The sequence below is a fragment of the Poecilia latipinna genome, unplaced genomic scaffold (assembly GCF_001443285.1).
Source record: "Poecilia latipinna isolate Pla-1442-1.1 unplaced genomic scaffold, P_latipinna-1.0 Scaffold1177, whole genome shotgun sequence".
Taxonomy (NCBI): Eukaryota; Metazoa; Chordata; class Actinopteri; order Cyprinodontiformes; family Poeciliidae; genus Poecilia; species Poecilia latipinna.
This window is the reverse complement of record NW_015113793.1, coordinates 63,353-91,325: the sequence shown is the minus strand read 5'-3', so window position 1 is coordinate 91,325 and position 27,973 is coordinate 63,353. Positions and strand designations below refer to the sequence as shown.

At 38.8% G+C, this 27,973-nt stretch overlaps 3 protein-coding genes across 7 annotated transcripts; 2 read left to right on the top strand and 1 right to left on the bottom strand.

Moving 5' to 3' along the window:
• The first annotated feature begins 638 nt into the window (after positions 1 to 638).
• Positions 639 to 18,701, top strand: tmcc1b (transmembrane and coiled-coil domain family 1b). Of its 4 annotated transcripts, XM_015053398.1 has the most exons (9): positions 639 to 722; positions 4,484 to 4,654; positions 4,999 to 5,296; positions 8,091 to 8,134; positions 9,908 to 10,682; positions 15,748 to 16,167; positions 16,732 to 17,204; positions 17,955 to 18,090; positions 18,168 to 18,701. In XM_015053398.1, exons 5-9 carry the CDS (start codon positions 10,083 to 10,085, stop codon positions 18,480 to 18,482), a joined length of 1,944 nt encoding a protein of 647 aa, XP_014908884.1. In that variant the 5' UTR covers positions 639 to 722; positions 4,484 to 4,654; positions 4,999 to 5,296; positions 8,091 to 8,134; positions 9,908 to 10,082; the 3' UTR covers positions 18,483 to 18,701. The 4 variants fall into 4 exon arrangements, with proteins under 4 accessions (XP_014908884.1, XP_014908885.1, XP_014908883.1 ...); XM_015053399.1 differs by lacking the exon at positions 4,999 to 5,296 and having other exon boundaries at positions 10,420 to 10,682; XM_015053397.1 differs by lacking the exon at positions 4,999 to 5,296.
• Positions 18,702 to 20,254: 1,553 nt separating this feature from the next.
• LOC106960346 (transmembrane and coiled-coil domains protein 1-like) lies at positions 20,255 to 23,227 on the top strand. Its single transcript, XM_015053404.1, has 4 exons — positions 20,255 to 20,449; positions 21,905 to 22,240; positions 22,314 to 22,449; positions 22,935 to 23,227. The coding sequence occupies exons 1-4, from the start codon at positions 20,418 to 20,420 to the stop codon at positions 23,109 to 23,111; spliced, it is 681 nt and encodes a 226-aa protein (XP_014908890.1). The 5' UTR covers positions 20,255 to 20,417; the 3' UTR covers positions 23,112 to 23,227.
• Positions 23,228 to 23,647: 420 nt separating this feature from the next.
• Positions 23,648 to 24,891, bottom strand: h1m (linker histone H1M). 2 transcript variants are annotated; one of them, XM_015053402.1, is made up of 5 exons: positions 24,715 to 24,891; positions 24,381 to 24,640; positions 24,201 to 24,297; positions 24,095 to 24,141; positions 23,648 to 23,964 (listed from the first exon to the last, which is right to left on the bottom strand). In XM_015053402.1, the coding sequence occupies exons 1-5, from the start codon at positions 24,812 to 24,814 to the stop codon at positions 23,713 to 23,715; spliced, it is 756 nt and encodes a 251-aa protein (XP_014908888.1). In that variant the 5' UTR covers positions 24,815 to 24,891; the 3' UTR covers positions 23,648 to 23,712. The 2 variants fall into 2 exon arrangements, with proteins under 2 accessions (XP_014908888.1, XP_014908889.1); XM_015053403.1 differs by having other exon boundaries at positions 24,730 to 24,890.
• Between the last annotated feature and the right edge of the window lie 3,082 nt (positions 24,892 to 27,973).

Here is a 27,973-nt window from a genome sequence, read left to right as displayed (position 1 = left end):
GGAGAATGTCTCCAACCCTATGCATAAAGCTATTAATAACCTAGATAATTTCTTCAGGGTCAGATCACTACATCATAGGTGAACAAAGGTCCATGTTTACATATGCACAGTTTTTCTTTATTTCAAATAATATCACTATTTTTTTTTTTTTGCATTTTTTTATTGCTTTTAAAAATCCTTTATGCAAAATATACATGCATATTTTGTACATTTATTAAAATGATTTTGGTTTTGGTCAGAATATTCTATTTTTTTAAATAACTTGACAGTATTATTTTTCTTATGTTGTAACTTTGCCTATATTGCATAGTTTATATATTTTTTTATATTTATCACTGTTTAAGTATGCATGCGAATATTTAACTTTGACTTGATGCGAGTTCACCTTTCCTTTATTACATTTTAAAAACGTCAGGACTTCTTGCTGTGTATCCAGCTTGTAAGCACTTTACAATATATTGTAAAAATAATGGCTTAAGTAATTTTTTTTGTGACTTTCACTTTTGGCAAAATTTTTTTTTTACGAAAACAGTGTAACGGTCCTGCGTGACGTCACGATGCAAAGGGCGTATTGATGCAGAAAAAAGTAATTACAGCTGAATTGATTATGTGTTCAACTGCTTGCCATACCCTGACGTTGAGCACGCTATTTGACGTCACCGTGGGAGTGTCGATCATCGGGAGAAATGAACGGTCATCAACACAACCGTCTCAGCGCCCATGTAAGTTGAAGCCTTTAAAATGCACTTTTTTTTGTGTAACGAACTGCTTTATGAATGAAATGCATTTCCATATGCTATTGCCCTCCCCGGGCGGATAGGGTAAAAGTGGATTTGCGGTGTTTACCCTGCTGTCGCTGCCGCCTGGCGGTGTGCCATTTTTTGCCTGTAGCTAACCATGGCTGAAGCCGAGGCGATGTTTTTTTTTAGCCGGGGAGCTGACGGGCTGAGTGGACAGGCGGCGAATAAAGCCCGATCTGCCACCCAGGAGATCCAAGATGGGCGATGTTAAGTGCGTTTAAATGTGATTAAAGGAGGCGGAATTAATGCTTATGGTGACAACTTGAGAAGATTTAACTTTCACGAACACACCCAGGCCACATTCAGTTATGATTCTTTAAAAATAGTTCTTCGGTTTTTTTTGTATTTTGATGAAGTTAACGCTCACAAAGTGTTGAATTAAAAACCATGAAATAGCAGAGTGGAAGGTGTGATACGGGAACGCTTGTGGGAGTATGTGACAGATGGCAACTCAATACCTCCCATCTAAACGGGGTTTCGAGATTTTAACACCTGCGAGGACCGTTTTTGGCCACTGCCTCGGTTTGCAGCTTTCCTGAAAAGTGATCGAGTTGTTTTACATTACAATGTGTATTTAACTCCATATTTATTACTCAGTAGCTATATTTGTGATTCAAACAATTACAATATGTTAATGGTCAGACATAACTGTTGTAATAGAGCTGCTGCACTTATTCAGAGATGTAATGCTGCCTTGCAAAGGAAAGCAACTTTACTTTAGAATGATCACGTTACAATGTGAGGATAATTTGATTTCTGCATTCAAATCATGTCAAGGTGGTCAGTGAAACCGAATACGAGAGTGAAACTTAGAAACCAGCTTTATATATTTATGGCAACAACTGTATGTTATGAACTGCAGGACTGTTGGCATAGAAACTATGGGCTCGCTTTTGTTTGTGCATTTTTTTTTTTACATTAAGTGATTAGTAATTAATAAAGCCGTGCGTTTAGTCTCCTGGATGAAAAAGGCAGCTGTTGTAAATCCTTTAATCTGGTTTTGCTGTTCACATGAAGGTTTTACGTCCTCGCCCCGCACAGCAGCACCGGTGTGCGCTCTCTGATAAAATAAACGCCCTCCAGCACACCACGTTAGCTTCCAATGCTACATATCAGTTGCACAGTCAAGCCGCATAAGTTGAAACAACGACGTCTTGATTTGAAATAAAACAAAGGTTAGAAAAACGATGTAAGATACTTACAAATGATACAATTATTCTGCGAAAATTGTTAACAGTTTTGTGTTTTTAAAGGGCCCGGCCTGCGACCACTGGCTAGCAGGGTGCTAATGTCACTCAGTTCTTACCTTTAGCTAACAGCAGACCTCAGAGTATTTGCTGTAATTTAACAGCTGCACTTGCAAAACCTGCCTTACATCACAGCAAGGTAGTTACTAGATAAAACGTCCTGTTTTTATGGTTATAACAAGCAAAGTGCATGAAGACGCCAGATGCACCTGTGACCTGCTTGGCTGTTATTGAACTAATCAGGGTTACACACAGCGAGCTCTCTAAACTGTTACAGCTATAAATGGTTTTGCATATCACTCTACTTTCTTGTATAATCAGTCAAACTGGCTTTAAATCATTTAGATTAGTCGTAAAACATAATTACTAGATTTAAAATCTCACTTTTGACATCACAAGAAACAACTTATCAGTTTGTTTTGCATATGTTTCTTGGTATTTATTGGTGTTTTCATCAGAAGTGTTTCTGAATTAAAGTCAAAATCCATGAAAAATATTGTGTGTTATTACCAGAGGACTAGAGTGATTGTTCTGGCACATATTAGGTTGTTAGTCTAAACTCACACAAAGCAGAATTAGCTTTTGGTTCCCTTTCAGTGTGATTTGTATTTTGAGAAATTCTGCTGTGGAAATTTGTGCCTTATTGCTTGGCTGTGTTTTTACTCAGTGTAAATTAAAGAATATGCACAACTGGTAGTTAATAAGGACTTGTGTATCAGTTTGCATAAAACTCCTTTAATATATAATAAAAATGTAAATATAAAATCTTCCATCCCAAAAACAAGCTTGTAAGCACACAGGTTAAAAGGCAGCTGCAGTTTGTTGAGTTTGGTCAATTATATGTTTCTTTTTGTTTCAAATGGAAATGCTTCTGAATCGGCAATTTATTTCAGTCATCTCCTCTCCTGCTAACATTAAATCTCACAGGTGGAGTTTTATATTTTGTCTGTAAACACAACATGTAGATCCCCCAACATATAAATATATGTGTTTTAACAAAGTTTGTGTTGAAATAAATAGGTAAAATCCACCATGGTCAGTGGAAACATTTAATTAAAGGAAAAGCAGTCCTCTGCTTTCTGCACATAGATGATGTAATGCTTGTGTCAAAGCTTTATTTCAGAGATTTTATTCAGTAAATGTAGAATAGTTTTAAGGGTTTATGTTCCGGGATGCAGACTAAAGCAATCAAACTGCACAGGATTGTAAATCATTCACCCATTTGGTTGGAGCTGCTGCAGAGGCTCCGTGTGTGTAGATGAGAGTTACAAGATGGTCGCAGTTCACCTAAAGTCTATTCTATCTGCACATTTTCACATAGTTGGTGCATTTTAAAGCACAACAGTTTTGAAACAATCTGAGTTTAATGCGGCCTGAGTCAGATTTCCCTGTTTTATTTGCATTCTGGGCTGCGCTGCTGTGGTTACCGGAGCTGTGTGTCCTCAGACCCGAGCCGCTCCTCAGTCAGACAGGAACCGGGTCTGAGTCAGGGAGCGAAATCAGACGAATGTCCCGGCAAAGACAGATGAACACCAGAAACTATGTAGTTGCATATTAAGGTTTTGAGATGTTAAATCACGGAGGAAAAATGTTCATAAACCACATTGCATCTGCCAATGCGTCCAGATCGTCTCAGTTCTTGTGCCTCTTGTGATGTCATCAACAGAAATACGCTCAATTGGAAGCTTTTTATTAATAAAACCTTTGTATTTTAAGAACTCTTTTGGTGGAAAGCTATATATTATTAACTGTTTATGTACTGTATTGTCCGTCTATGTTTGTTAATACACATAAAATCCACGGCTGGATGGTTTCTTTAACCTCAGCTTCAACACAGTATAGTTTATAACATCACATCACCACAGCAAAACTTTACTTCAGCTGTATTTCCATAAGACCAGCAAATAGTTAATGTCTTGTGAGCGTCCTCATGGGTCATTTATGCACTATTAATTAACATTTCACAGTTAATTACTCTAAAAGTCCTCCGAGGCTGGCGCTGTACAAAATGAAACAGAATGAAACGGATTAGGTTCTTTAATGTGAGGTTAGCTTTACCCTGCGGGGATTTAAAATTAAACCTTAACTTCCTTTTTTCCAGACAATGAGGTCAAATTAGGGCCATCATTTTAATATAATGGTGATAAACAAAGTTGTTGACTGTTGTTTTGACGCAGCTTTCAGACTAGGAGTGTGTTGTTAGAAGTTCCTGATTTAAATTTTAAATGTATGAAGTGTGTAGCGCATTTAAACCAAAAAAAGCTTTAAAAATGCTCCATAAATCATAAAGTTAATACAGAATAAAAACTGAGAACAGTAGTGTAAATTCAAAAAGAAACACGTATTTAAAGCACACACAATCACACTTCTCACAAAAAGAAAATCTATTTACTGAATGCTCTCTGCTTCTTTTTCTTTTTTCCTCTTGTTTCGCAGCATGTGATTTTTCTAAATTTCCACGGAAGCTGTGGGTTAAAGTTCAAGAGCTATTTTATTTGGAAAAGTCACCCGGAGGAAGCCTGGCCGGAAATCGGCTTGGATTGCTAGGCATTTTATTCCCCTGAGTTCATAAACGCACAGACCTGCTGCAAATGACCACATGTGAAGGTGAGTTGCTCTCATGGCTGTCTTTATTCAACTTCTACATTATGATAATATTTACACTTAAAAGAATATATGTGTTTAGCTTATTTACCGAGTAATGTTCGTTTGCAATCAAACACTGGATAATAGAAGTTAAAATAATCCCTAAATGATGGCATGAATGATGTGACATGGAAAGCAGCCTGTGTTGAAAGTCTAACACAAGTAAAATGTTAGCTCGGTTGCACAGGACGGTGCAGCCGGTGTGACATCGGAGCGCTGCGTCCGCAGAGTGGCAGGTGAATACTGGTTGACCTACTTTAGACGTCAGCCTGAAGGAGTCAGATGTCATTGTGTTCTCTCTGCAGATGCAGGATGTAGTTCCACATCTGTGTGGAGCGTTCATTATTGCTTGCCTTTAATTTGGAGCTTGCAGTTTTGTGTTTTTTTGTTTGTGTTGCATTAAGTACTGGATGCGCTCACAAGGGTATGTCTGTCTTAATGAACTTGATGAAAGTTACTGCATATCACAGCTAAGCTTCTCAGAAAATAAAACAAATAATTTTAATGTTTTGGCCAAGACAGTCAAGGCGACGGCCGCTGACCTTACAGTGTTTTAGCTGTCAGTCACTGATGCCCTCCAGATGGATGGTTAAGCCACAAAAGGTCAGAAACTGGCTTTCAGAGTGCTGCATGCTAGCATATTAGTTGAAAGTTAAGTTGATGGAAAAACTGTTGTAGTAAAGGGTACACAAGCAACAAGGTTAAACAGATTTTTCAACTAGTTTTTCCTTCCACTCAACTTTTCACCAGTATACTCGGATACAATCAGCTTCTATGGCAATTACCTTCCTACTGGTGGAGGAAGTCGACCAGTACTTCCTTCATTCTAAGTATAGCTTAGCATGAATGTTCATTTCTTTGATGTAAATAATTATTCTTCTGATGTAATAATCTAATGACCAGAAATAAAATAAAATAAAATAAAATAAAGATTGAAATACTTTATCCAGTATTTATACAATACACAAATTTCACTTTTTAAATGTAATTTCTGAAGTTAATCAGCTTTTAGTGATAACGCACCTGTAGATGAAGCATTTTTGTCCTGTAGGATTTATATAGAAACTGGAAGTCCTGTTATATAAGTCAGTGTGATGCATCGCCATAACAACCTGCATGCAGCTATCAGGGGCTCCATGCTATTCAACACAAGCCGCTCCCCAACATAAACTGAGCTTTATGTGGTTGATTTATTTGAATTCGTTGATGCCGACAGCTTGGCTCTGTTGGAGTTTTCATTCGCTCTCAGGTGTTGTTGAATTACGCATCAGTAGTGAGAACACCAATAACAAGGTGGAGCAACCTTTGGATATGTGGTTCAGTTTAGAAAGAGTGTGTGTATATACACACACACACGCCTCAGTGCTGTGGGATCAAACTGCAGATCTATCAGCATCAAATGAGTCACAGCTCAACACTAGTGGATCGTTTTTTTTTTTTGTTTCTGGAAGAGCAATTGCTCTCTTGGCTTGTTAAGTGATACTTCATGGTTGTGCTGACTCAGAGGATTGTTTTTCTTGTTTTCTGGAAAGCAGTCTGTGTCCTAGGTAGAGAAAACCTATCGCGTGGAGTTTGCCATGCCTTCTTTCAGACTAAGTGAAGCATGCAGTGTACATTATCTTCTAGCACACCCATTCAGGGTGATTCAAGAGCGTGCCTACAAATGAGGCTAACGCTGCAATTATGTGATTAAGAAGGCGTTCTGTGCACACAAAGCATCCCTTTATGTTCACTGCTAGCTTAGCATCCACAAGAGGACTGTCTTTGCTTTCAATTTGCTTTAATACAAGCTTGCAGAGGAACAACATGATTAGTTAAAAGGTTATAATAGTAGCACAGTGTTCATCATGACTGCAGTGTCCATTAGGAAGTAAATTTGGTGCAAAATTAGATTCCCACATATACAAATGTGATTAGAGTTCCAGCTATAAGTTTTTATACACTCATGAATTTTATATTAACTTTGAGGCTTTAGAGAAGCAACTCCAGCGATTCCTAAAAAGAAAAAAAATGGCAACTGTTGTTTGAATTTATGGTGGGTTTTCTCTAATCTACACAAAGTCAAAATCAGAGCTGCATGATATTAAAATATGTAATTCCAATGATATTGACTACAATTAAGTCACGTTTTCCTGACTGCTTTTCTTCTGCATCATTATGTCCTCACCGTCTATTAGGAGCTTTCTCATCACAGCCACAATAAACACATTAAGTGTCACTGGAAACCCATCTAACAGGCCGATATGTCAAAATCCCACCATGTGTTTCAATATAATGTGCAGCTTTAGTCAGAGTAATTTATATTTTCAGCAATAATAAATTAGACACCCCACTGATATTCACCAATATTCCTTATAAAATGTTTTTTTTTGACTAGCCGTAAGGCACAGTCTCCAAATATCTAAGAAGTTTGAAGTTATCCATCCCAAAGCCAGTTTTAGATGTTTGGGATCAGATTCTGTTGGAAAACCCGACTGCTTCAGCCGTTTGACCCAAACTGTCCCCCTCAGGTAAAACGAAATCGGTTGTTTGAGCTTCAGCTCCTCCTGGTGTTGATGACAACCGAAGCAGAAAGGCCTGAGCTTTTCACACTAAAGGAATGCTTTGTTATTGCATTTTAGGCAATACAAGGCTCATTTTTTATTTAAAACAGGAATAATTTTTTTATGTTTTTCTAATATTATATAAAATACAAAACTTAACTGGTTAAATTGAAAATCTGCAGAAAATACCAATTTATTTTATCGATTAACTGATGAATATAAAGTAATTGTTAGTTTGCAGGCCTATAATAGATTCAAAGATAAATCCATATTCCTCTTATTAAAAGCAGTGATGGAGTATGTTATATAATTAATTAATCTACAAAAGTTTCTGACCTGTACTCAACGTCTTGAGCTTAAATAACTGGCCGTGTTCTTTGAGTCTTTAGTTTCAGAATGAATAAATGAATACATGAATGAATGAATTGTTTCTAAGGTGATTGGCTCACAACTCGGTCATGAATCAATAATTATTCCATCCCAGCATCTTCACCCTGTGTGTCTCCTGAGCTCCTCAAAGCTGCATCCGCCATGTTTTCATGTTTGTTGTAAGTGCCGCTCTGATGACTTGTTAATTTTTTTCATGTCGTTTTATGTGAACATCATGTCGTCTAAAACAGCGGCTGTAACAGAATGAGGCTGATTGAGCAGGAATGAACTTTTCACATTTAAAGCATAAGGTCTGCCGGGGTCGTTAGTGCTGACATGCGGCCAGCTGCTTCGACGTGGTTTGCCCCGACACTCTCTCTTGTATCCGTTGCTGCCACTCATTAAAGAGTGGAGGCTTTCATAAGTCAGTTTTTACCTTTCTGTTGCATGAAGGATCTATTTTTGTCTGTTTGTGCTTCATTTAGCTCGTCCTGAGTTGTGAGTCAGAAGAGAAGAGGCTGGGCTGATGGTAAGCTCTGCCACACTCTCTCCTCCTTGCTTCCTTTCCGAGCGTGTCGTTACATCTTGATAAAGAGAAGCAAATTGTCATTAATTGAAACCGACACAAAGAATCGAAATGCTTGGACTGAACCTTCACATTGCAGGTTTTAGCCACGTTAGGCAGGCGATGCAGAGAGGAGGCCGCTGTGGATGGAGGAGAACTGGATCACAGTCATTTTCCGTTTTGTATTTCATTTAGAGCACAGTTTTTATTATTTAGTTTTTATTTTACACTCTGTTGTCTCTGAATTATCATCTGAGCAATTAGTTACTTACTCATTAGTTACTAGTTAATTTATTCATTGAATACTTTCTGAAATGTGTCCATTTATTCTCCAACATAATTTGGCTTGACGTTTGTTGAATTGCTAGAAAAGAGAAGACACAAGTAGGAAACTGTGGTAAACATTTCAGAAACTATTCACAAGATTTTTTACTATCTAAGGTTAGAATTTTATGCATTTCTGGGTTGACGCTTTTAAGACATGTCACGTTGTTTTTAACAACTGACTCTCAAAATCGTGCAAACTTTGGTTAAAATGCCAGCTTTATGTGGTATAAGACCTCAGCTATTAATTTCAAAACCTTTCCATATTTCAATATGGCAATTAGCTGGTGCAATTTACATGAAAATCAAACAAAAATAAAAATAAAAAAGCTGCAGTAATCCTGGTGCAAACCCTTGTACTGATATTTGGTTGGACTTTTGTTGAATTTCAGTCTTATTGAATTGAAACCACATTGAAAAACCACCAAACCAACAGTGAAACATGGTGGTGGCAGCATCATGTTGTGGTGTTATGTCTTTTTTCATCAGCATGAGTGAGATTTTTCAACAGACGAATGACTTTAAGAGAAGGAGATTAAAGTTTTTGATCTCCTATCCAGAGTCTAGAAGTGATTTCAGGATCCTGTTTAGAGTATTTTGACATTAACAGTGACATTTTTACAGAAACGTAAAAAGCAGGATATTCTTATGAGATGCAAAACAAGAATCTTTCTCGTTAACAAGAAAGTTTCTAGTTTTAATGAGATGGAGAGATCCGATCCTCCGGCAGCTTACGATTTGTTAAAGAGGCATGTTGGGACTCGCTTTGACTCTCCTCACACTGTTTCTGCTAGGCGACTTGTAAAAATCCCAGGAGATGTTGCTGTTTTGCTGTTACGACCCTTCTTACTTAAAAGAGGAGATATTTTGGTTTTAATGAGATATAAAGCTTGTTGTTACAAGTTTACAAAATCTCGTTAAAACAAGAAGGCCTTGTAGTTTTAACGAGTTTGGTTCTCGTTAAAACGGGAAAGTTTTCACGTTTAAAGGAGTTACCGCTCCTGAATTTATTTCCAAGCTCTAGAACGTTAAAGTCAGTAAATTTTACCAGAGAAGACTAGATTCTCAAAACCACATTATTTCAGCCTTTGATTTTTCTTTTAAATAGTTTGACAATAGTTTGTCGTTCAGTTAATTGGCTCTAAAACTATTTATGATGGCCTCATTTTGTTCTGGCTTTTTAACAGAGTTTGACACGTTTTTCGAATCCATTGTCCTGAACGTTCCTGACGTGATGAATAATGATCTGGATCAGATTTGAATTAAACACGTTAAATGAGAGTGCATAGATGTGGTCTTGACACAACCCAGTTTTTATTGGTTGTTTTATTTTTCTCTTCGCATTGTGCTTCTGCTTTTTATGTTCCTCACAGCCGCATGTCATAATGCGTTTTATTTCCCTTTTTGTGGTAGACAAGCATGACATTGAGCCGAGCCACAGATGCATGCCCACTCTAAAGCACCAGCTGAGCGGCGTCCCCTCTGCTTCCCGGCTTGCACCCGGCCTCTCAGAGGGGGGTGTGGACGGGGCGTAGCTAGTCCCCTGCAGCCCCCGCGTAGTGCCTCGCTGTGAAACTGGAGGGGTCTGATGGATCAGGGTAGTAGTGAGCAGAGTCCAGAGGAGCCGGACGCAGGAGGCCGAGCGGAGCCGGAGGCCGGCAGGAGGGCGTCGGAGTCGGAGCACGGCTTGTCCAAAATCACCCATAATGCCCTGGAGAACATGGGAGCGTTGGGGCACGGCCTGAAGCAGCTCTTCCAGCCTCAGCGCCGACGCTCCTCCGTTTCCCCACATGACTCCGCCTCAGCCTGCGCGAGCGCCCCTCCCTCCGAGCCCGTCGACCTAGGGTCAGAAGTAGGGGACGTTCCGGGCTCCTTGGCCCCCTCCGTGGATTCTGACAATCCTGCCGCTTCCGCCCCTCCCGCAGCTCTGAGCCGGGTACTGCAGCAGATCCGAGGTCCGCCCATCATGAAGCGAGGCACCAGCCTGCAGAGCCGCCGCAGCAAAGCGGGGAGCTCTGGGGAGGCCCCTCAGAAAGGAAGCCCGCAGATCCACCGGCGGAGCACCCACGAGGCCCTGCTGCAGGCGGGACGCCCACGCTCCTCCTCGACCACGGACACGCCCAGCACCCCGGCCCTGGCGGACGTGCTGCTGACCTCTGGGTACCACTCCACTGAAGAACCCGACAAGGTGGGTGACTCTGTCCCTTCAACGGGTCCAGTTAGGTTACTTTACCCAGAGGAAGGTTTATTTTGCAGCGGCACAAAGCGTACATGTACAAAAAGCAGAAGCACATCAGCAGAACCAGAACCACTCACATGTAGTCGAGCTCAAAGCTCCACAAGTCAGATTCAAATCAAAGCAGGACACAGAAGAGCATCCTGAGAGTATACATACCATGCTGAAATAAAAATATGAATGAAATACATTATGCAAAATTCAATAAGAACCACTAGAGGTGCAGAAAAAAATCAATTATGTTTTGTTTTATTTTATTTAATCTTTACTCCACCAGGAAAATCCAGTTTAGATTAAAAATATCTTTTGCTAGAGAATCCTGGCCAAGACTGGCAGCAGCACACAGAAGTTACAGGTCATTAATAACAAAAACAGGAAAAGCCTTAAACAAAAGGCTTTTCCTTTAATAAATTAACCTAGTATTGATCATTTAAGTAACAATTTTATTCACAAACCCGTTTTTGTTTAAATATAAATTGATTAAATTTGATGCAGTATCTTAGCAATGTCTTAATTAAATGTTCTGTTTGTTTACACTTCTTTTCCTCTCGTCAGTCACATAATTTAACCAGAATCTAGACCATTTCAATAGAAAAACTGGTTTCTGAAATAAAAGTTATTTAGAATCAAAAATTGTTTCCAATTTGAATTGTGACCTTAAAAATCAGAATTGACTCGTTAGTCACTGAAAGGTTTGAATCTCTGTTTGTTTATCTCAGCTGCAGGAACGAAGCTGTTTGAGACGCATCAGTCTGTCCCACACAGCTGCAGGTGTGTGGGACAACGTCAACAACGTCAGAGGATCAATAACGATTGCATCCTTCAAATGCTGAATATGTTCAAATACAGTGTGTTGAAAAATTATTCATACCCCATATACTATTTTTTTAATCACAAAACAGCCACATATTATGATCTTTCTTCCACTTAAATCCTCAATAAAATACATTTTAGGTTTGTTGCTGTAACTGTGAAAATATTTCAAGGAGTGTGAACACTTTCCCTAGGCACTAAATGTGATAAAGAAATGAATGCAAACATTAATTTAAAATTATTTTGCTTTTCTTTGAAAAATAAAACAACAAAACAAAACACAATATAGCTTTTGACCAAGCAGATGTTTAATTCAAACGTGGGTTTTTATTTACCACAAAAGTATGAAAAATAATCAGCAACACCAACATTTGGACAGGCAAGTCAAAAGAAGAGGTGAACTCAATAACAATAAAATACAACATATATTTTTGACCTTTAATGCACTCCATATAAACATGAGGTGTGATGGAAAATAAAATAAACAATCACTGTGGTGAAGTGTGCCTATGATTTAAGTCCTAAAGCGTTCCTAGAAGATTTGGCCTCTGGGTATAAAACAGTCATATTGGCTTTTGAAGGAGTTTGTTCACTGTGGAGGCAGCAAATGGATTGTATTCAGCTTTTGTTTGTTATTATTATAAAAATAAAAGGTTAGAGGTGACTCATGCTCAAACTCGCAAAGCAAGCGAACTGGGAAATCATGTTAAAAGTCTCCCGTTGTGTCCTGGATGCTCCGCTGAGTGGGGAGATGAGCTGTCAGCGTTGGAAGGTCAGAGATTGCCTTTGACTGGTTTGTCACTATGTGCTTTAAGCCGCGCTAAATTTAGCTTTTGCCGTCTCTCAGTGTACTTCAGGTCAGAGAAAGCTCGCCGGGGTAAACAAACTAACGTTTCGCTTCGGGCCTCGCCGAACGTTCGAATGGGGGGAATGATACCAGAGAGAAACTGACGTGGGTTTAACTGACAGCTTACGTAAAAATGTTAATTATTGTTATTTCCACCAAACGTTTTGGACTGAGGACGCACTCCTAATTCAGCCGCACAGAGACATTTATTATTTATCAAACGCGGAGGAAGTGTTTTGATCAGATTTGGCCGTGTCTCGTTTGTGCAGATGAGAAGAGCCTTTGTTTGGATTAGAATAATGTTTAACTGATGAGTTATCGATCTGGGAGGTTCTGATCTCGACGGCAGTAGCCGGGTGTTTTCACATTGTGTGGTACCAGACCGCGCCGTTGTGCAGCTGGACCGAAGCCCAGGAGAACTTCACCGATCTCTGTTTAGTTACCTGCTACACCACTGATTACCTGCATGCAGTGGCTTCCAGACAGTGTCTTTGTTTTGTTTTTCTTCAAGCTAAAGCGTTATTCATATAAACCCTGCAGCAACAAGGTCCCACTCCCAGAATACCACATAATTAATTTAAGTCATTACGACACAGCAGATAAAAAAAATTTCTTAAATGAGATTCTCTAAACATTTTGCTTTTAAATTACAGCTTTGCTAGGAAATTGTCAAAAACTGACAATTCAGATTAAACCAGCAGAGAGGCTACAGTATCGTCAATGCAGACCAATCTGTCCAGGGCTTTTCCATGAGCTGCATTAGTTTTATTTTCCTGCTTTTAATTAATTATTTATTGTACAGCAAATGAGTCAGAATTGCTGCTGATTGCGTCTTTTGATACCTTTGTAGTTTCAGCCATTAAGTGCCAGAAAACTGGTAGTTTGAAATATATTTCTATAATTTATTCATAGTCTACTTAATGGTCAGGAGATAAAATGAGTCCAATTAATTTTATCTGCCAGCCAGAGGTTGCTCATTTTGTTTATTGTTTTTTTTTTTTTATCAGGGGGAAACAATCTGTCTTATTTTCTAAGAGTCAATTTTCCCAGTCGATACTAGAAGTAAAATAAATGCAAGTAGGATTTATTAGGTATTCAGCAAATGACATTCAATTAAATGATAGCATATAGGAGATTAAAACATATGTGTGATTATTTGCAGTAATAATTCAAGAAAATATTTGCCTTAATGGTTTCAGCAACTGCAGAAAAAGACTAATGGCTTTAGTGCAGGTAGAAGGAGATGAAATGGCAACGATCAAATTGTTTATATTAAAGTTTACCATGATGAGAATTGGGATTTAATGTGAGATATATAACCACGTTTGGGAAATGTTACTTTGTGGTTTCAACAGTTTTTAGACCGTTGTGGCACAATATTAATATATTTCAACATATTAAATGCACTTACTGTGTGCTTTTAGCATTGCAGCTACACAATCTAATATAGCTGGATCTGAAATAGTTTATTTACTAATGTGTATATTATATTTTTAGAGCAGTTTAGTGTTTGTGTGCCTCTGTCTGTTTGCAGAGACATTTATGTTGTGATTTGAAAACATTTTCTCATTTCTTATGTCGTTATCCCATAAAATGCCACAAAATATAATGATGAAGTTCATATTGGCCAGCCGTAATGCTGAGGCACAAATTGGCAAAAAGGCGAGTTGACCCAGAGCCAAAAGTCCATTTTACATGATGTTGTTTACCTTTTAGGTTGAACCCACTTAGGATGAACAGAAATGCTCAAATTGATTAAAACCTAAATGCTTTGCTGTGCAGTTTTCTCTAAAAGGGACAGTTTTTATATAGACAAATTATGATAAAACTGTGGTTGTGATTTTTTGCCTCATTGACTATTTCTAATGTCAGCAGAGCTACAGAGTGGAAAAAAAAACCTTTTCTCTGTGCAGACTGAAAAGTTTGTATAAGATTAAAAGTGTTAGATTTCTAGAGGAATCACTGAAGGCTTCTTTTTACTCGGTTTTCAATCTTTTTAACATTTCTTTATCAAAACTAATGATCAGCAACTTTTAACTCTTGTCTCTGAGAAGCTTTTATAGACGACTCAGTCAGTTAATTTCAGACTGAATCTCAGGAACGGATTTAATTAATGGTTTAATTAATGCTGTTCAGTAGATATTTAGGAGTTTATGTGCTAAAAAAGAACCATATATTTTTTTTTTTACATCATTATTTCCCCTCCCATCACTTTCTTTGACTGCTTGTCAATGTATTTTGTAATGATTGAAGATGAGGGTTGCAGTTATTTTCATTTTACAGGCGCCATCTGCTGTTATAAATGAGAATTTACATTTTTATTGCGGACGTCAACATGCAGTTTTTTTTTTGTAAAGTTAACAAAAACATTCAGACATATTAAGCTTTGCTAACAATTTCCAAAATGTATAAAGGTAGTTCTGCTGCAGGAATGTGCCCAACAAATCACATATCTTCTTTTTTAACTCCAGACAATTATTCAATTGTCTGAACAATCTTTTTAACCTGTCACTTTGGAGATTTTTCTCAGTTTTTTAGTGTCAGTGATGGTGCTGCATTATGTTTATATTGGAAATCATTTTGAGTTTGAAGAGTTGTTCTACCCCAGGGGTGGGCACCTCCAGGCCTGGAGGGCCGGTCTCCTGCAACTTTTAGATGTGTCTCCACTTCAACACACCTGAGTCAAATAATGAGGTCATTAGCAGAGAACTTGACTGCACTTAAGTGATGATTCAGCTGTTGGATTCAAGTGTGTTGGACCAGGGAGACATCTGGGAGTCGCCGGCCCTCCAGGACCAGGATTGCCCACCTCTGTTCTACACTGTTTTTTTTTTTTTTTTGAGCAGTCTGGGATTTGATTTCAGTATTTCAGCTCTAAATGAATTTGGTAAGAAAGTAAAAAGGATGAGGAAAATTCTCAATCCTCTTTTTTTAAAAAGTTGTCATTATTTCTGTCATTTTTTGTTGCTTTTTTTCTCCTTCCTTTACTCCTCTCTCCATTTGTTTCTTCCCTTGCTTTTGCATGCTAGTTGTTCCATCTTTTATAATCCTTCCTTCCTTCTGCTTTCTTGTCTTTTCAGTCCTGTTCCGTCCTTCCTGTTTGACTTTCTCTCTGTCTGCATCCTTCATGCTTGTCTTTTTCCATGTGTCCCTTTTTGTCTTCTCCTTGTGTCATATCTTTCTTTCCTTTTATCCTTCCCTATTTGTGTCCTTCCACCCTCTCGTGTCAGTTTCTTCTTTCTTTCTTTCCTTATTAGAGGAAATTTAGTCTTTTGTTAGTGAGCTTACTGTTGAATTTTGAAGTTTTCTGAAAAGGTGAGTTTATTTATTTTATGCATGCTTGTTATTTTTCAATAGTTGGATCGGTACGACGGATCAGGCCCTGCGGTGTCGCCCAACGCCCTGCCTTATGGCGCCGAGGGGTACGACGTGGTCGACAGCACGCCGGACCCCCAGCGCACCAAGCAGGCCATTGCCCAGCTGCAGCAGAAGATCCTGAAGCTCACAGAACAACTCAAGATCGAACAAACGGCTCGCGACGACAACGTGGCCGAGTACCTGAAGCTGGCCAACAATGCAGACAAACAGCAGAGTGCGCGCATCAAGCAGGTGTTTGAGAAGAAGAACCAAAAGTCTGCTCAGACCATCCAGCAGCTGCAGAGGAAGCTGGAGCACTACCACCGGAAACTCAGAGAGGTGGAGCACAACGGCATCCCTCGGCAGCCCAAAGATGTTTTCCGAGACATGCACCAGGGTCTGAAAGGTGTTGGAGCCAAGGTGAGACCTTCTTCATGCTTCTTCCTCAACAAGGGAAACGCCTTATTACTCTGTTTTTTTTTTTTTTTTTTTTTCCTAAACGTGTTTCTGCTCACAGAAGTTTAAAGATAAGAAGTTAAAGTCTTTGCCACATTTGATAATAACTTTACTGTCCTATTGCAGGCTGCAGACAGTAAACAGTCAGCTCTTCAATCTGCTAGTATTATAAAAACACTAGAAACGGTGTTTTTGCCTGTCACAACATGTATATTTTATAGCACATTTCAGATTTTTGTTTGGAAAAACTAATTTGAAACCATGTATTTTTTTTCCTTTCACCTCACAATCATGTATTTTTTTTTGTTTAATAAATAAATTCAAAATAAAACTAAACATTTTGACTGTCATTTAAAAATAAATGGCAAAAGTACACTTTTCCCAAAGCACTAGAGTGATTGCCACGTTCACTTGATATCCTCAAACCACCTGAATTCAAAGAAACTATTTTGAAGCTGCTGTTTGTTTGAACCAGTCTGAGTTTATGAGTGATAAACTGGACACTGACTTGGTCGCTGCTGTCCTCAGGTAACGGGTGGGCTGTCCAGCTTTTCTCAAGCTACTCATTCTGCAGCTGGAGCTGTGGTGTCCAAGCCCAGAGAAATCGCTTCGCTCATCCGGAACAAGTTTGGGAGCGCCGACAACATCGCCTCTCTGGAAGAAACGCCAGGAGAAGAGGGCAGCTATCCGGGGGGGTCGCGACCTCTGGGAACAGGACAGCTACAATCCAGCCCCAGATACGGCAGCGAGGACGATTGCTCGAGCGCGACGTCGGGGTCCGCCGGAGCTAACAGCACGCCCGGGGCCCCAGGTGGGCCCCCCAGCTCCAGGGGCAACACTCTGGATAATGCACAAGGCTCGGGGTTTGATGCTTTACTCCATGAGATCCATGAGCTTCGGGACAACCAGGGTCGACTGGAAGAGTCGTTTGAAAATTTAAAATCCCACTATCAGCGGGATTACACCATAATCATGGAGGCTCTGCAGGAAGAACGATACAGGTACGTTTTCACCTAGCAAGTTCAGTTCAATGAGAAATGAAAGGTTAATGTTTACAGTTTGCCACACAAACTGGCAGCATTTTGAAGTCATCATGGCGTTGTATTTGGAATTGCAGCCACTTTCAGTGCTCTGCCAGGTTGATGTTCCTCTTTATGTCTTCAAAACAAATATTATAACTGTCTCTCCCCTAAACTATGGTCACCTGTGTCAAAAAGAAAATTTATGCATCATTAAAAGCATTGAGGTTTGATTTTGCTGATTAAATTTAAAAGTGTGCCTTCATCTGAAAGGGAACTTTGGCCCATTAAACAGCCCAGTCCTTTTTCTCCTTAGTCGAGATAAGACGCTTCGGATATTGTCTCTGGTTCTGGAATAGCTTTGCACAAAGGGTGCAACTGCTTCAACTCATGTTATAAACACGGCTTGAGCTTGAAGCTCTGACTCCACCGGCTGTCCACATTTTATCCACACCAAACTCTAGAAGAGCTTTACAATCATCTAAAGGTTGAAGTTATTCCTTTTACTTGTGCACATGTTTCTATGTTTTTTTTTTTTCTTCCACTAAACTTTCCTTTGTTTCTTGGATACAGCACTCTGGAGAGCCAGCTCTTTTAGCAATAATGTTGTGCTTATTATTCCTTTTTTATTTATTTCTTAATGAAAATGAATGCTTGTTGATATCCTGACATAACAAGATGCACTGATATTGGTTCTAACAATATATTTTGTTCCTGATTTTTGTTTTTTAGGTGTGAACGGTTAGAAGAACAACTCAATGACTTGACAGAACTGCACCAGAATGAAATCCTGAACCTGAAGCAGGAACTAGCCAGCATGGAGGAGAAGATTGCCTACCAGTCTTACGAACGGGCCCGAGACATACAGGCAAGCTTCGTCTGACTGACCCTCACGCCGATGCTTTGCCGTCGTGCATATCTGACACCTCTGATCTCCTCTTCCAGGAGGCGCTGGAGGCTTGTCAGACTCGCATATCCAAGATGGAGCTGCAGCAGCAGCAGCAGCAGGTGGTGCAGCTGGAGGGCCTGGAGAACGCCACGGCACGGACTCTCCTCGGAAAGCTCATCAACATACTCCTGGCCGTCATGGCTGTCCTTCTGGTGTTCGTGTCCACCGTGGCCAACTGCGTTGTCCCCTTGATGAAAACACGCAGCCGCACGCTTTCCACGCTGCTCCTCGTGATCCTGTTCGCCTTCCTCTGGAGGCACTGGGAGGCCATTTCAGAGTATCTGCATCATTTCCTGCTAAACCCCAGATGACCTGCTGGGAGAAACTAATCGAAGCGACGAAAGGGACTGGGGGCTTCGAGGTCAACGCTTAAAGGGAAGACGTATATACTGAAGGTTGTGTCTTAATCGTCCAGTTGATCATATTTCTCTAAAAGCACTCAGGAGTGTAACAGAGGTTTGTCACTTTACCACTTTGAGAACTTTATATCCGGGAGAATAAAATCAAGGAGGAGGAGATAAAAAAAAAAAGCCTGGAAGTTGGGCATCGACTCTAAATCACAGATGGAATGGAGGCACAAGCACACGCTGCAAGGCTGACGGGGCGTATTTGAAGGAGGAGCTGAGAGAACTGCACACTGGATTTCTCTCTTCTGAGTGAATTTGTTTACAAGTGGAAAACCTTGCATTGTTTTTCACCTTAGTTTATATCTGTAGTTTATTCAAATCGTATCGTTTTGAAGTCACTGCTATTTTTAATCCAGCTTGCTCGGTTCTCTTTTTAAAACGGTGATGAGCTGACGTCGTTCTGCGGTTTTAGTGTCCCAAGGTTTTGTTTTGTTTTCTTTTTTGTAAGAAATTTCTCTTTTCGGTTCTGTGATTATTATATTTTTTTATTATTTGCTTCCTCCCCTCTCTCTCCATCTCTGCATTTCAGCTTATGTAACCAAGTCCTCCTTCCAGATCGCTTAAGATCGGGTGCCTGCAAATCTGCATCAGTGCTCTGAGATCACATTTGTTACAGAGTTAAATAGCTGTGGGTCGTTGAATTGTTTCCTTTGTACGCGTGGAGTCGAACACACTGGTTCTGCCACAAACGGGATGCTACTATCCAGAGATGTGACCCTCTCCCCCAACTGGACTACACTTTTCCTGGTGACTCTTTCACTGCAGAAAGAATAATCTACGAACTGAATTAACATACTTGAAGAGCGGCTAACTTGCTCAAAGACTTAGTGCTTCCGTACTGTTTCTATTGGTGATGATGAAATGGTAACACATTTTAGTTGGTTTTGTTTTTTATTTTTAAAAACTAAATAAATTTGCTGTTTTAAAAGGCTCCGTTTAAGGTCTAACTTGTATTTGTGTGCAATTGTCAAGAACTCAAGTTGCGCAATACATTACCAAAAACTTCTTTGTGTTCCTTCTATTTTTTTATTGGACAAATGCATCTAGATTATTTTGTCTGAAACAAACACAAGGTCAGGGTTTATGGGATGGACGATTGGAGTTAATTTTCAAACATTTTGATGTACAGGTGAATCATTTTGTCTCGGAGATAACATTTGGTGTTAGTATTGGGCTCTAAAGGCCTTTCTTACGTTTCGTAATTGAAACTACTAAAATTGGGTTAAGAACTGTTTAACATATTAAACTAGGACATTAGGAGCCATCCTTGCAAAAGAAATTGAGTTGAAAACATGTTTCATGATCAACATCAGTCAATTTTCTTTGGTAAAATCAAATTGCAAGAAAAAACAGCAGAACTCAGACTTGGTTCTGCCAAATATAACTTAATAGTCTGTTATTTTTACAAGATAACTTAGACTTGTAAAAACCGCTCGGGAGGTTATTTGTAAAAAAACAAAACAAAAAAGGTTTGAGTTTGGTAGGAGCCTAAGCATTGGACTCTGATGTAATAAAGGCCTTATGTGATCTGATTCCTGTTTTCCCTTTTCCAGACTTAACAGAGGTAGAAAAATATACTCATCACGCTTAAACTGCCTGCAGCATAAGCCGCCTTTAAAATAAACAAAACAAAAAAAAAAAGTCTGTTCTGAATGGAAAATCTCGGAAATACTTTCATTTAAAACCAAAGGTCGACAGAAATGTTGCCTAGCAACGTAACCTGTGCGTTCGGAATCAAAAGATTCTTAACGTCTCAGAACCGCAACAGCTACGGTTAACCGTTAGCTTAACTCTTGGAACAAGTTCTTTTATTAACGATAATTAACCAAACAACCATCAATGCCTCGCAAGCTGAGTTTCTTTAAAACCAGGTAGGTAAAAATCACAATCCAGAAATACCAGCTACAACATCTTTCTTCCACACGTGTTCTCCATGTAGGTTAGAAAATGGTTTCTGTCGTGTAAATGTGTAGCTACCGCACTGGACAAACTGAACTAGAATCCTCAAGTTTAAATATGTTACACCACAAGAAATATTGATATTCCGCTGTTTTATTTATTCGGTCTACTGAAACTCTTGAAGCTACCTTCAAAACTCGTTATTTGCTATAGTTATTTTTTTTTCGATCTGTTTTTCCAATATACTTTTAAAAGCTTATAGCTTACTTTTTTGTAAATATAATTTTTATTCCATAAACACTTGTGAAATGCTCAATTGACTCTATAAATATGGCATTTACAAAGACTATATTACTACTATTATACTAGTAAATTAAAAATAATTGAAAATGACCATAGTTCTGCACTTGTTTACAGTATTCTCTGTCCAATCCTTATGGTGGACTGTGGAAGGATTATGTATTTTTGTGCTTTAAACTGAAAGAGTTACAAAGCAGAGAATAAAAACATTTGGCTTTTAAACCCACGTGGTGAGCAGTGAGTGAAAAAGACATCACAAAAATCATATTTCTGAAGTGGAAGGAAATGTGTGTTTAGGTTCAGCCCCCATTACTCTGAAACCCCTTATTAAAGTCTGACTTAGTAGAAGTCTCCCAGAGGGTGAAATGAAGACTAATAATCACAGCAGAAAGGTCAAGGGTGAAGTTTTGGAGAAATTTAAAGGAGATTTAAGGTATAAAACAATATTCCAAGCTTTGAACATCTCAAATCTGTACATTTCTTCAGCACGGACAGAAAAGCTTCTCAAGAAAACCTGTTAGTGGCTGCAAAAGTCTTCATACATTGTACATTTTGAAAGCCATGATGAATTATTCTCCTTCCACTTCACAACTTTTTAAGATAACAGCAATTAAGCTGTTTGTTATAAAGGTATAAATTGTTTTAGTACTTTCTGAATAATCTTGTTAGTGCAGAAAGAAATTCTTTCCACCTATCAAACTGCTGTTTGGTGTTTTCATAGCAAATGAAGAAATGTGAGCAAATTGTATTTTTGTGTCATGATGCTGTTAACAAGTTGCCTACAGATGCACTTTTTAAAAAAACTCTTAAAGATGCCAGAATCTGTTCATTTTTTGATCTTAGGGGAATAATTTGTGGGTCAAAATGTTTATTTTTTTTAAAGCAAAATAATTGCTTTAAAATCTAGACTAAAATGACAAGATCTCAAATATCAACTCTGTAGAGGCGTGAGTTTCATTAGACTAATCTTTGCAAGATACACATTTTTTAAGCAATTTTGCTTTGAATTTTTAACCTTGTTTTTTTTTTTAAATATATCTATGTGATGAGGGATGCTCTTAAATGTTTTCTAGATGTGTACATCCGTGGTGTCAGTTCTTAGAAAAAAAATCTCTGTTTGTTCACAGACGGTACAGCGGATCTAGTACCCTTGCATCCAGTGACGCATCACTGGATATGTCTAGTGATGCCTTCGACAACCAGGATTGTTTGTCATGTAATTTGGAAGATGATCTGTCAACCGAAATGTGTAGCAGTAATAATAACAGCGCTAATGAGAAATCTGCCATCACAAAGGATCGTCACACTGATGGAGAAGTGTCTGGTCCTGATGGCACAATCCTCGAGCTCCAAGAGTTTAGAGAAACCCAAATCCAACAAGAGAAGTGCCTGCAAACCCTCAGAGCCAACTACCACAGAGATTTTGCTATGATAACGCAGGCACTTGAAGAAGAAAAATCAAGGTAATTTATGCTCACTGCTATACTTTAAAAAGTCCTCATTTGGTTTTGTGACAAACTCTTAACGGTTTTGCAGCAAAGATGTTTTAACAAAGGGACTTGCTGACATCGCTGAACTTTATAAGAATGAAACGCAGAACTTGAAAGAGGAGCTGACCAGTACAAAGGAGATGACCAAGCATCTGGTTTTAAAAGCTACGACAGATATTCATGTAAGTTTTCATTGATTCATATTGCAGTGGTAGCCAGAGGTGTTGATGCACTGAAAGTCAAAAGGCAGGAATGTGATTTTTGTGCCAGGTGCAGACAGAAAGTTCTGCACTGGTGTCATTGGATTGTTTGGTTGAATCTGTCATTTGCTTTAGCCTGTCACAGTTGAACCTCTCTGTGTAAAGTTCTGGATTTTATGTTTGATATGAGAACAGTCTTAATAGTAGCCATCTTTGCCACATGGCAAAGCCAAATGTTACCTTAAAACTAACCATAATTAAAAAAAAAAAAAAAAAAACCTAGGATTCAAATTTCCACTGCATAAACTGAAGCAGATTGTGAAAAAGTGGATTGGGCCACAAAAAAACCTGACAATTACATTTCAAATGATCATTCATGCATTGTTCACAAATGGTTCAAACTGCTTTCATAAGTCAAGGTTAATGATGCAAATTCTTAACTTGTAAAATCTTTTCTTGGTCTGCAGGAGGTGCTGGGGGCTCTTCAGTACCGTTTGGAGCAGCTTGAAGAACAGCAACGGCAAAAACAGAAGCCTCTGCCTATAATCCTTGAAAAAGTTCAAAACGGCCCACTTATCATTTGGTCGGTCCTTCTAGTGCTTCTGTCCATACTGGGCTACTTAGTGATGACCCTTAGACCATAAGGCTCCAGGCCTTTTGCCGTTTTGTCACTTTAAGAGGATTTTTTTCTTGAATATTCTGTCTTGGTCTGCAACTTGAGTTCTGAGATACCCGTAATAAAAGTTTCAAGCCATGTGAATAACAGGTCTGTGGTATACCACACCAGCACTTATTGCCCCAGTCCTAAAGTAAATCTTTAAGAGGTCATTTGAAAGTTAAGGTTTGTATTTGAAGATCAAAGTGTACGTTTGACAGGTCTTGTTAAAACTTGATGCTGTTTGCAATCATGCCAGCAACCAATAAAAAAAAAAAAAAGCAAGAAGGATTTCAATAATTAGCTGAAATCTACAATTGCTAAGCTTATGGAGCACAAAAGGTGAGTAACCTCTACATTAGTGCCAAAAATCCCCAAAGTTTATCTGCTCAGTTAAGGTGAAATAAGCCAAGTCTCAAGTTGAAGCAAAAAGTCAAGGTTTTGCTTTTAAACCTTCTAAAAAAAATAGCCCTTTTACAGATGTTTGACCCATTTGTTCCAACTGGGCAATAGAAAAGCCAGAACTTTAAGAGTACACATTTATTGTAAACAAATATCTAAAAACATATACAAACACACGTTTCCTTATTTTACACTGCCTTCTTCACTCGTTTGCCAGCAGTTTTAGATGCAGGGGCGTTGCTGCCCGACTTTACAGCCTTGCTTTGGGTTTTCTTCTCGGTTTTTGCCCCTTTGGCCTTTGCAGTCTTATTTTTGGTTGGTTCAGAGCTTCCAGCAGCACTTCCCTTCGCCTCAACTTTTTTAGCTTTTGGCTTCTTTGCTGGAGGAACCTTTGAAGGAGCAGCCACCTCATCCTTTGTGGCTTTTGGAGGCTTTGGGTTCTGCGATTAAAAAAACAACAACAATACAGCATAGATAGAAGTTAAAGGTGTATGCAGTAACATTTTTTTTTTAAATATTTGAGCAGATTTGGGAGACCAGTGATCTGGGCACAGTTAGATCTCACCTTACCTTTGTAGATTTTGCCTTTTCATTTGTTGGCTTCTTCTTGGTGGAGTCTGAAACAAAAAGGTTGGTGAGGGATGAATCCACTGAGGTCAGATGTGCATTTTAATACCTTCTGTCTGGGTCTTCTTAGCTCCGGCTTTGGGCTTCTGCACATTTGGATCAGTGTTCTCGCTTTTCAGCTTCACCTCTTTAACTTTTGGCGCAAGCTTTTAAAACAAGGACAGAAAAAGACTCAAGTCACGTAGATTAATTAGTTAGGAAGTTTATCTGGTTCTCTTTAGTTTCCTACCCTGAACTTCCCCAATGCGCCTGTGGTGACGGTGGCGTTGACAGGCCTCACCAGCGTCCCGTTCAATAATCCGTTCTTCAAGATTCTGCGGACCAAGTGCTTCAGCCTCACCGGCTCCACAGTGGAGTACTTCTGTTTGATGTAGTTCTGTATGGCCTGGGAGGAAACCCCTTTGCGTGAGTCCAGGGCTTTCAGCGCCTCCCTCACCATGACGGCTGTGGGCGGATGAGTTGCGGGTTTTCGCGCCGCCACGGAGCGTGCTGCAGAGAGAAGTTTGTGAAACCGCTTAAAACAAACAAACAAACAATATAAAAAAAAAAAACGAACCATTCCCCGTTCGTATACAAACCAGATGTTTTCTTCTCATCGAGCTCTTCAGCAGGAGCAGTGTTTGAACTAGGCTGAGGATCCGCTGCTTGTTTTTTGGGAGGCATCGTTTTTTGCAACGTAAACAAGAGACAAAAAATAAACACACACGTTGAAAACTAAGACCTTGACTTCATTTTTATGTAGGTAGACCAGGTGATTCGCATCACTCTGATTGGGGTCTACGGCAGGCAGTTGGTCTACTCCTTACGAGTCAGCCGGAGGAGGAGCCGTAAAGAAGTGATGCAAACCGGAGTGGGAGGAGTTTTTCTTTTCAGTGGAGGACAAAGACTTTATACTAGACAAGACTAAAGACGAGCAGACCAGATATAATTTGCTTAGCAACATTAAGTTTAGCAGATTAATTAAAATTACTGAAGAATTTTAAACACCAAAACAAGTAGCTTAGTGTTTCTTTCAGTCTCATGCTTGATGTGGTCGAGCTCCGCTGTTTGAATCTGAACAGGTTATCTCAGTATGCTCGCATATGGCTCTCATGACGAGCCGTTTAGGAACACACCGGTTTTCGCGCTGGGTGTAAAATGGTGCGCACCCCTCGGTTCTCCATCATTTCTGTTGATACTTTAGCAATTTCAGAGAACTTGTGATTTAATTCCTCTTTATTTAACAGCAATATGAATATTTGTTAAGTTCTTTTAAAATCAGATTTATTAAGGACACTGAAAAGTCTTGGTCTCTCTGTTAATTTTCTCATCTGATATCTATAAAGGTGTCAATTTCTTTAAAAGTAAACTGGATACATGTTCCAAGACCACGACTAAAAATGAGCATTTGAATGGCAGGGGACATTTTCATTTGATTCAATGAATCTCAAACAATTAATATCTGTGTACAGCTAATAGAATACAAGTATAAATATATGTTATGACTGGCTCAGGGTCATAACAAAAACTGGAGGCCATATTACAAGTAAAAGTGCATAGAAGGAACATTTATTAAGGTTCAAGTATACGGTTAACAAAAGCTGATGTAAACATCGGTATCATCAGAGTCGTAACGATAAAGGTTGGTTGTGTTTTGTGTATGCATGTGGAAGTGATGAGATGTGAAAATAAAAATAAACTCCAGTGTGCACGATGAGACGAGGCCCAGCAGGAGAGCAGCTCAGAGTGAAGTGTTAGGAGGAGAGGAGAAGAGACAGATATCTGATTGCTTTGTTCTCTGGATCCACAGCACCATGACCTGCACAGAGAAGGAGTTAAAAGGTCAGGCACAAGCCAGGACACCTAACCCAGCTCACAAGGCCTAGGGCCGTTTCAGAATAAGATAACTGTCAAAGTACAACCCACACGATGTACAACAGTTTTATGTATAAAAACCTCAAACTAAACTACTGTGTCTTTTAGTGCTGTTTTCATGATATTACACATGCAGCTGGCATAATTTTTGTTTTGTTTCTGTAGATGCATTTGACTTTGACTTTGTGTTCTGTATGAGAGATATTTATGACTCTGTCCGTGGTTTTCCTGTTGTGAAATGTGAAATGAAACCAACGTTCAATAACATTTATACAGTCAGAGATTCTAAAGTTGTTTTGCTTGCCATAATTGTATCTCAACTCCATATTTTTCTCTTAAAATTGTTTGAATTATTTTGTTACTTTAGTTTGTCTTTTTTAAATTAAATGGTTTCTTTTTGGCAGAGCAGTTCCAGTTTTAATATTGTCACTTGGTCACACCTGAATAAAATGCACTTTTTATTAAAGCTTTGTTGTCTGTTGAGGTTTACATTTACTTGGAAACTGTAGAAGTGAGTTTATAGAAAATGTATGCGGTCAAAAACATTGGGTTTAATGACTTCTGTCTCCACCTGCAAGTGACAGTACTTCTTCTGCCTCCGCCTTACTTGATGTTTATGTCGGGAATGATATGGCATTCCCGACATAATGCCATATCATTACACATGCAGCTGGCATGTGTAATGATGTGCCAGCTGTCACATTTAAAGTCATACATAAATGCAAATATTGCAACATTTCTTGCAAATTTTTCTAAATCAGCACCACAAATTCTGTAATTTTGACTGCAAAAATATCACAAAAACAATCCCGAAATCCTAGATGGACTGAATAATGTGAAACGATGCTCAGTATGATAAAAAAATTTTCGAAGTACTTACTGAGTGTAGAGAAATGTATTTATTAATATTTTAATAGTTTGTTAATAGATTTTATCAGTACATTGCGAAACAAACGACCCTTGAGAACAATTTGATATGGCACAAAAGGAAAATGAGTTTGACACCCTGTAGTAGAAAATAGTGTTGTGAAATGTAATTATCTTTGTCGGCATTTTTTATTTTTATCCATGAGCTCATTCTGATGGTCTCTGTGGTTTTCCTGCAAGTAGCGAGAAGTTTATGCCCGTCTGTATGCAGACACTCATTAGCTTCTCTCAGGTTATGAACGGTGACTTTCTGCATCATGATGGGACTCCTCGTTTTTCTCATCCTGTTGGGTAAGTTAATTGTTATTCATTCAACATTTTTGTAAATTACTGCTGATCGAACAATTTCATATTTTAAAACAGTGATTTGTTTTGTCACTGCCTGCATAGTACAGTTGAGTAGCTTAATCTGAGAAGGAAGTACAGTTTTGAATCGAAACTATTTACACGAATTATAACTTTTTCTTACTAAAATTTTACATTCAATTATAATTCAGTTTATGTAAATGATTTAAAAAAAACAACATGTGGCCTACAGGTTCTTTTGATGAGTTAAAAGTACAAGGTAAGTTTCTGATTTTTGTCAATATTTATTATATACTATGCTACTACCTGATATCTAGTACAATGTAAAATTGAACTGTGAGAATCTTAAACATGCTTTGGTAAAAACATTTTTTACATTCATTTAATTTTCCTTTAATATTGTTATAAGGTTGATGCAACAACTGTTGTTTCTGTTTGTCTCATGTCCAAAGTGAATAGTTAAATCCAATCCAACATGTTTCCCTTTATTACAGATTAAAGAATAATTTCTTATCAAGGTCATGTTGTTGATGTAACAACTGAACATTTGATCCTCTGTCTCTGTTTCAGCTCTTCTTCCGGCTAAACTAACAGTGAATTCATCATTAATCACAGAAACAGATTCAGTCACATTAAGCTGTGAGGCTCCAGTTCATGTTTCTGTGCATCAGTGTTATTTCTATGTGAATGGAGAAACTATGGGAGCCTCCTCCTGCATGAAGACAATCACAGGAA

Coding starts and splice junctions, on each gene's coding strand:
- tmcc1b (XM_015053397.1), top strand. CDS start 10,083: ATGGATCAGGGTAGTAGTGAGCAGAGTCCAGAGGAGCCGGACGCAGGA. Junction 17,205..17,954: donor CTGCAGGAAGAACGATACAG/GTACGTTTTCAC, acceptor TTTGTTTTTTAG/GTGTGAACGGTTAGAAGAAC. Junction 18,091..18,167: donor AACGGGCCCGAGACATACAG/GCAAGCTTCGTC, acceptor CTCCTCTTCCAG/GAGGCGCTGGAGGCTTGTCA.
- LOC106960346 (XM_015053404.1), top strand. CDS start 20,418: ATGCCTCGCAAGCTGAGTTTCTTTAAAACCAG. Junction 22,241..22,313: donor CTTGAAGAAGAAAAATCAAG/GTAATTTATGCT, acceptor ACGGTTTTGCAG/CAAAGATGTTTTAACAAAGG. Junction 22,450..22,934: donor AAGCTACGACAGATATTCAT/GTAAGTTTTCAT, acceptor CTTGGTCTGCAG/GAGGTGCTGGGGGCTCTTCA.
- h1m (XM_015053402.1), bottom strand. CDS start 24,814: ATGCCTCCCAAAAAACAAGCAGCGGATCCTCAGCCTAGTTCAAACACT. Junction 24,641..24,714: donor ATCTGGTTTGTATACGAACG/GGGAATGGTTCG, acceptor TTCTCTCTGCAG/CACGCTCCGTGGCGGCGCGA. Junction 24,142..24,200: donor TAAGAAGACCCAGACAGAAG/GTATTAAAATGC, acceptor TTTTTGTTTCAG/ACTCCACCAAGAAGAAGCCA.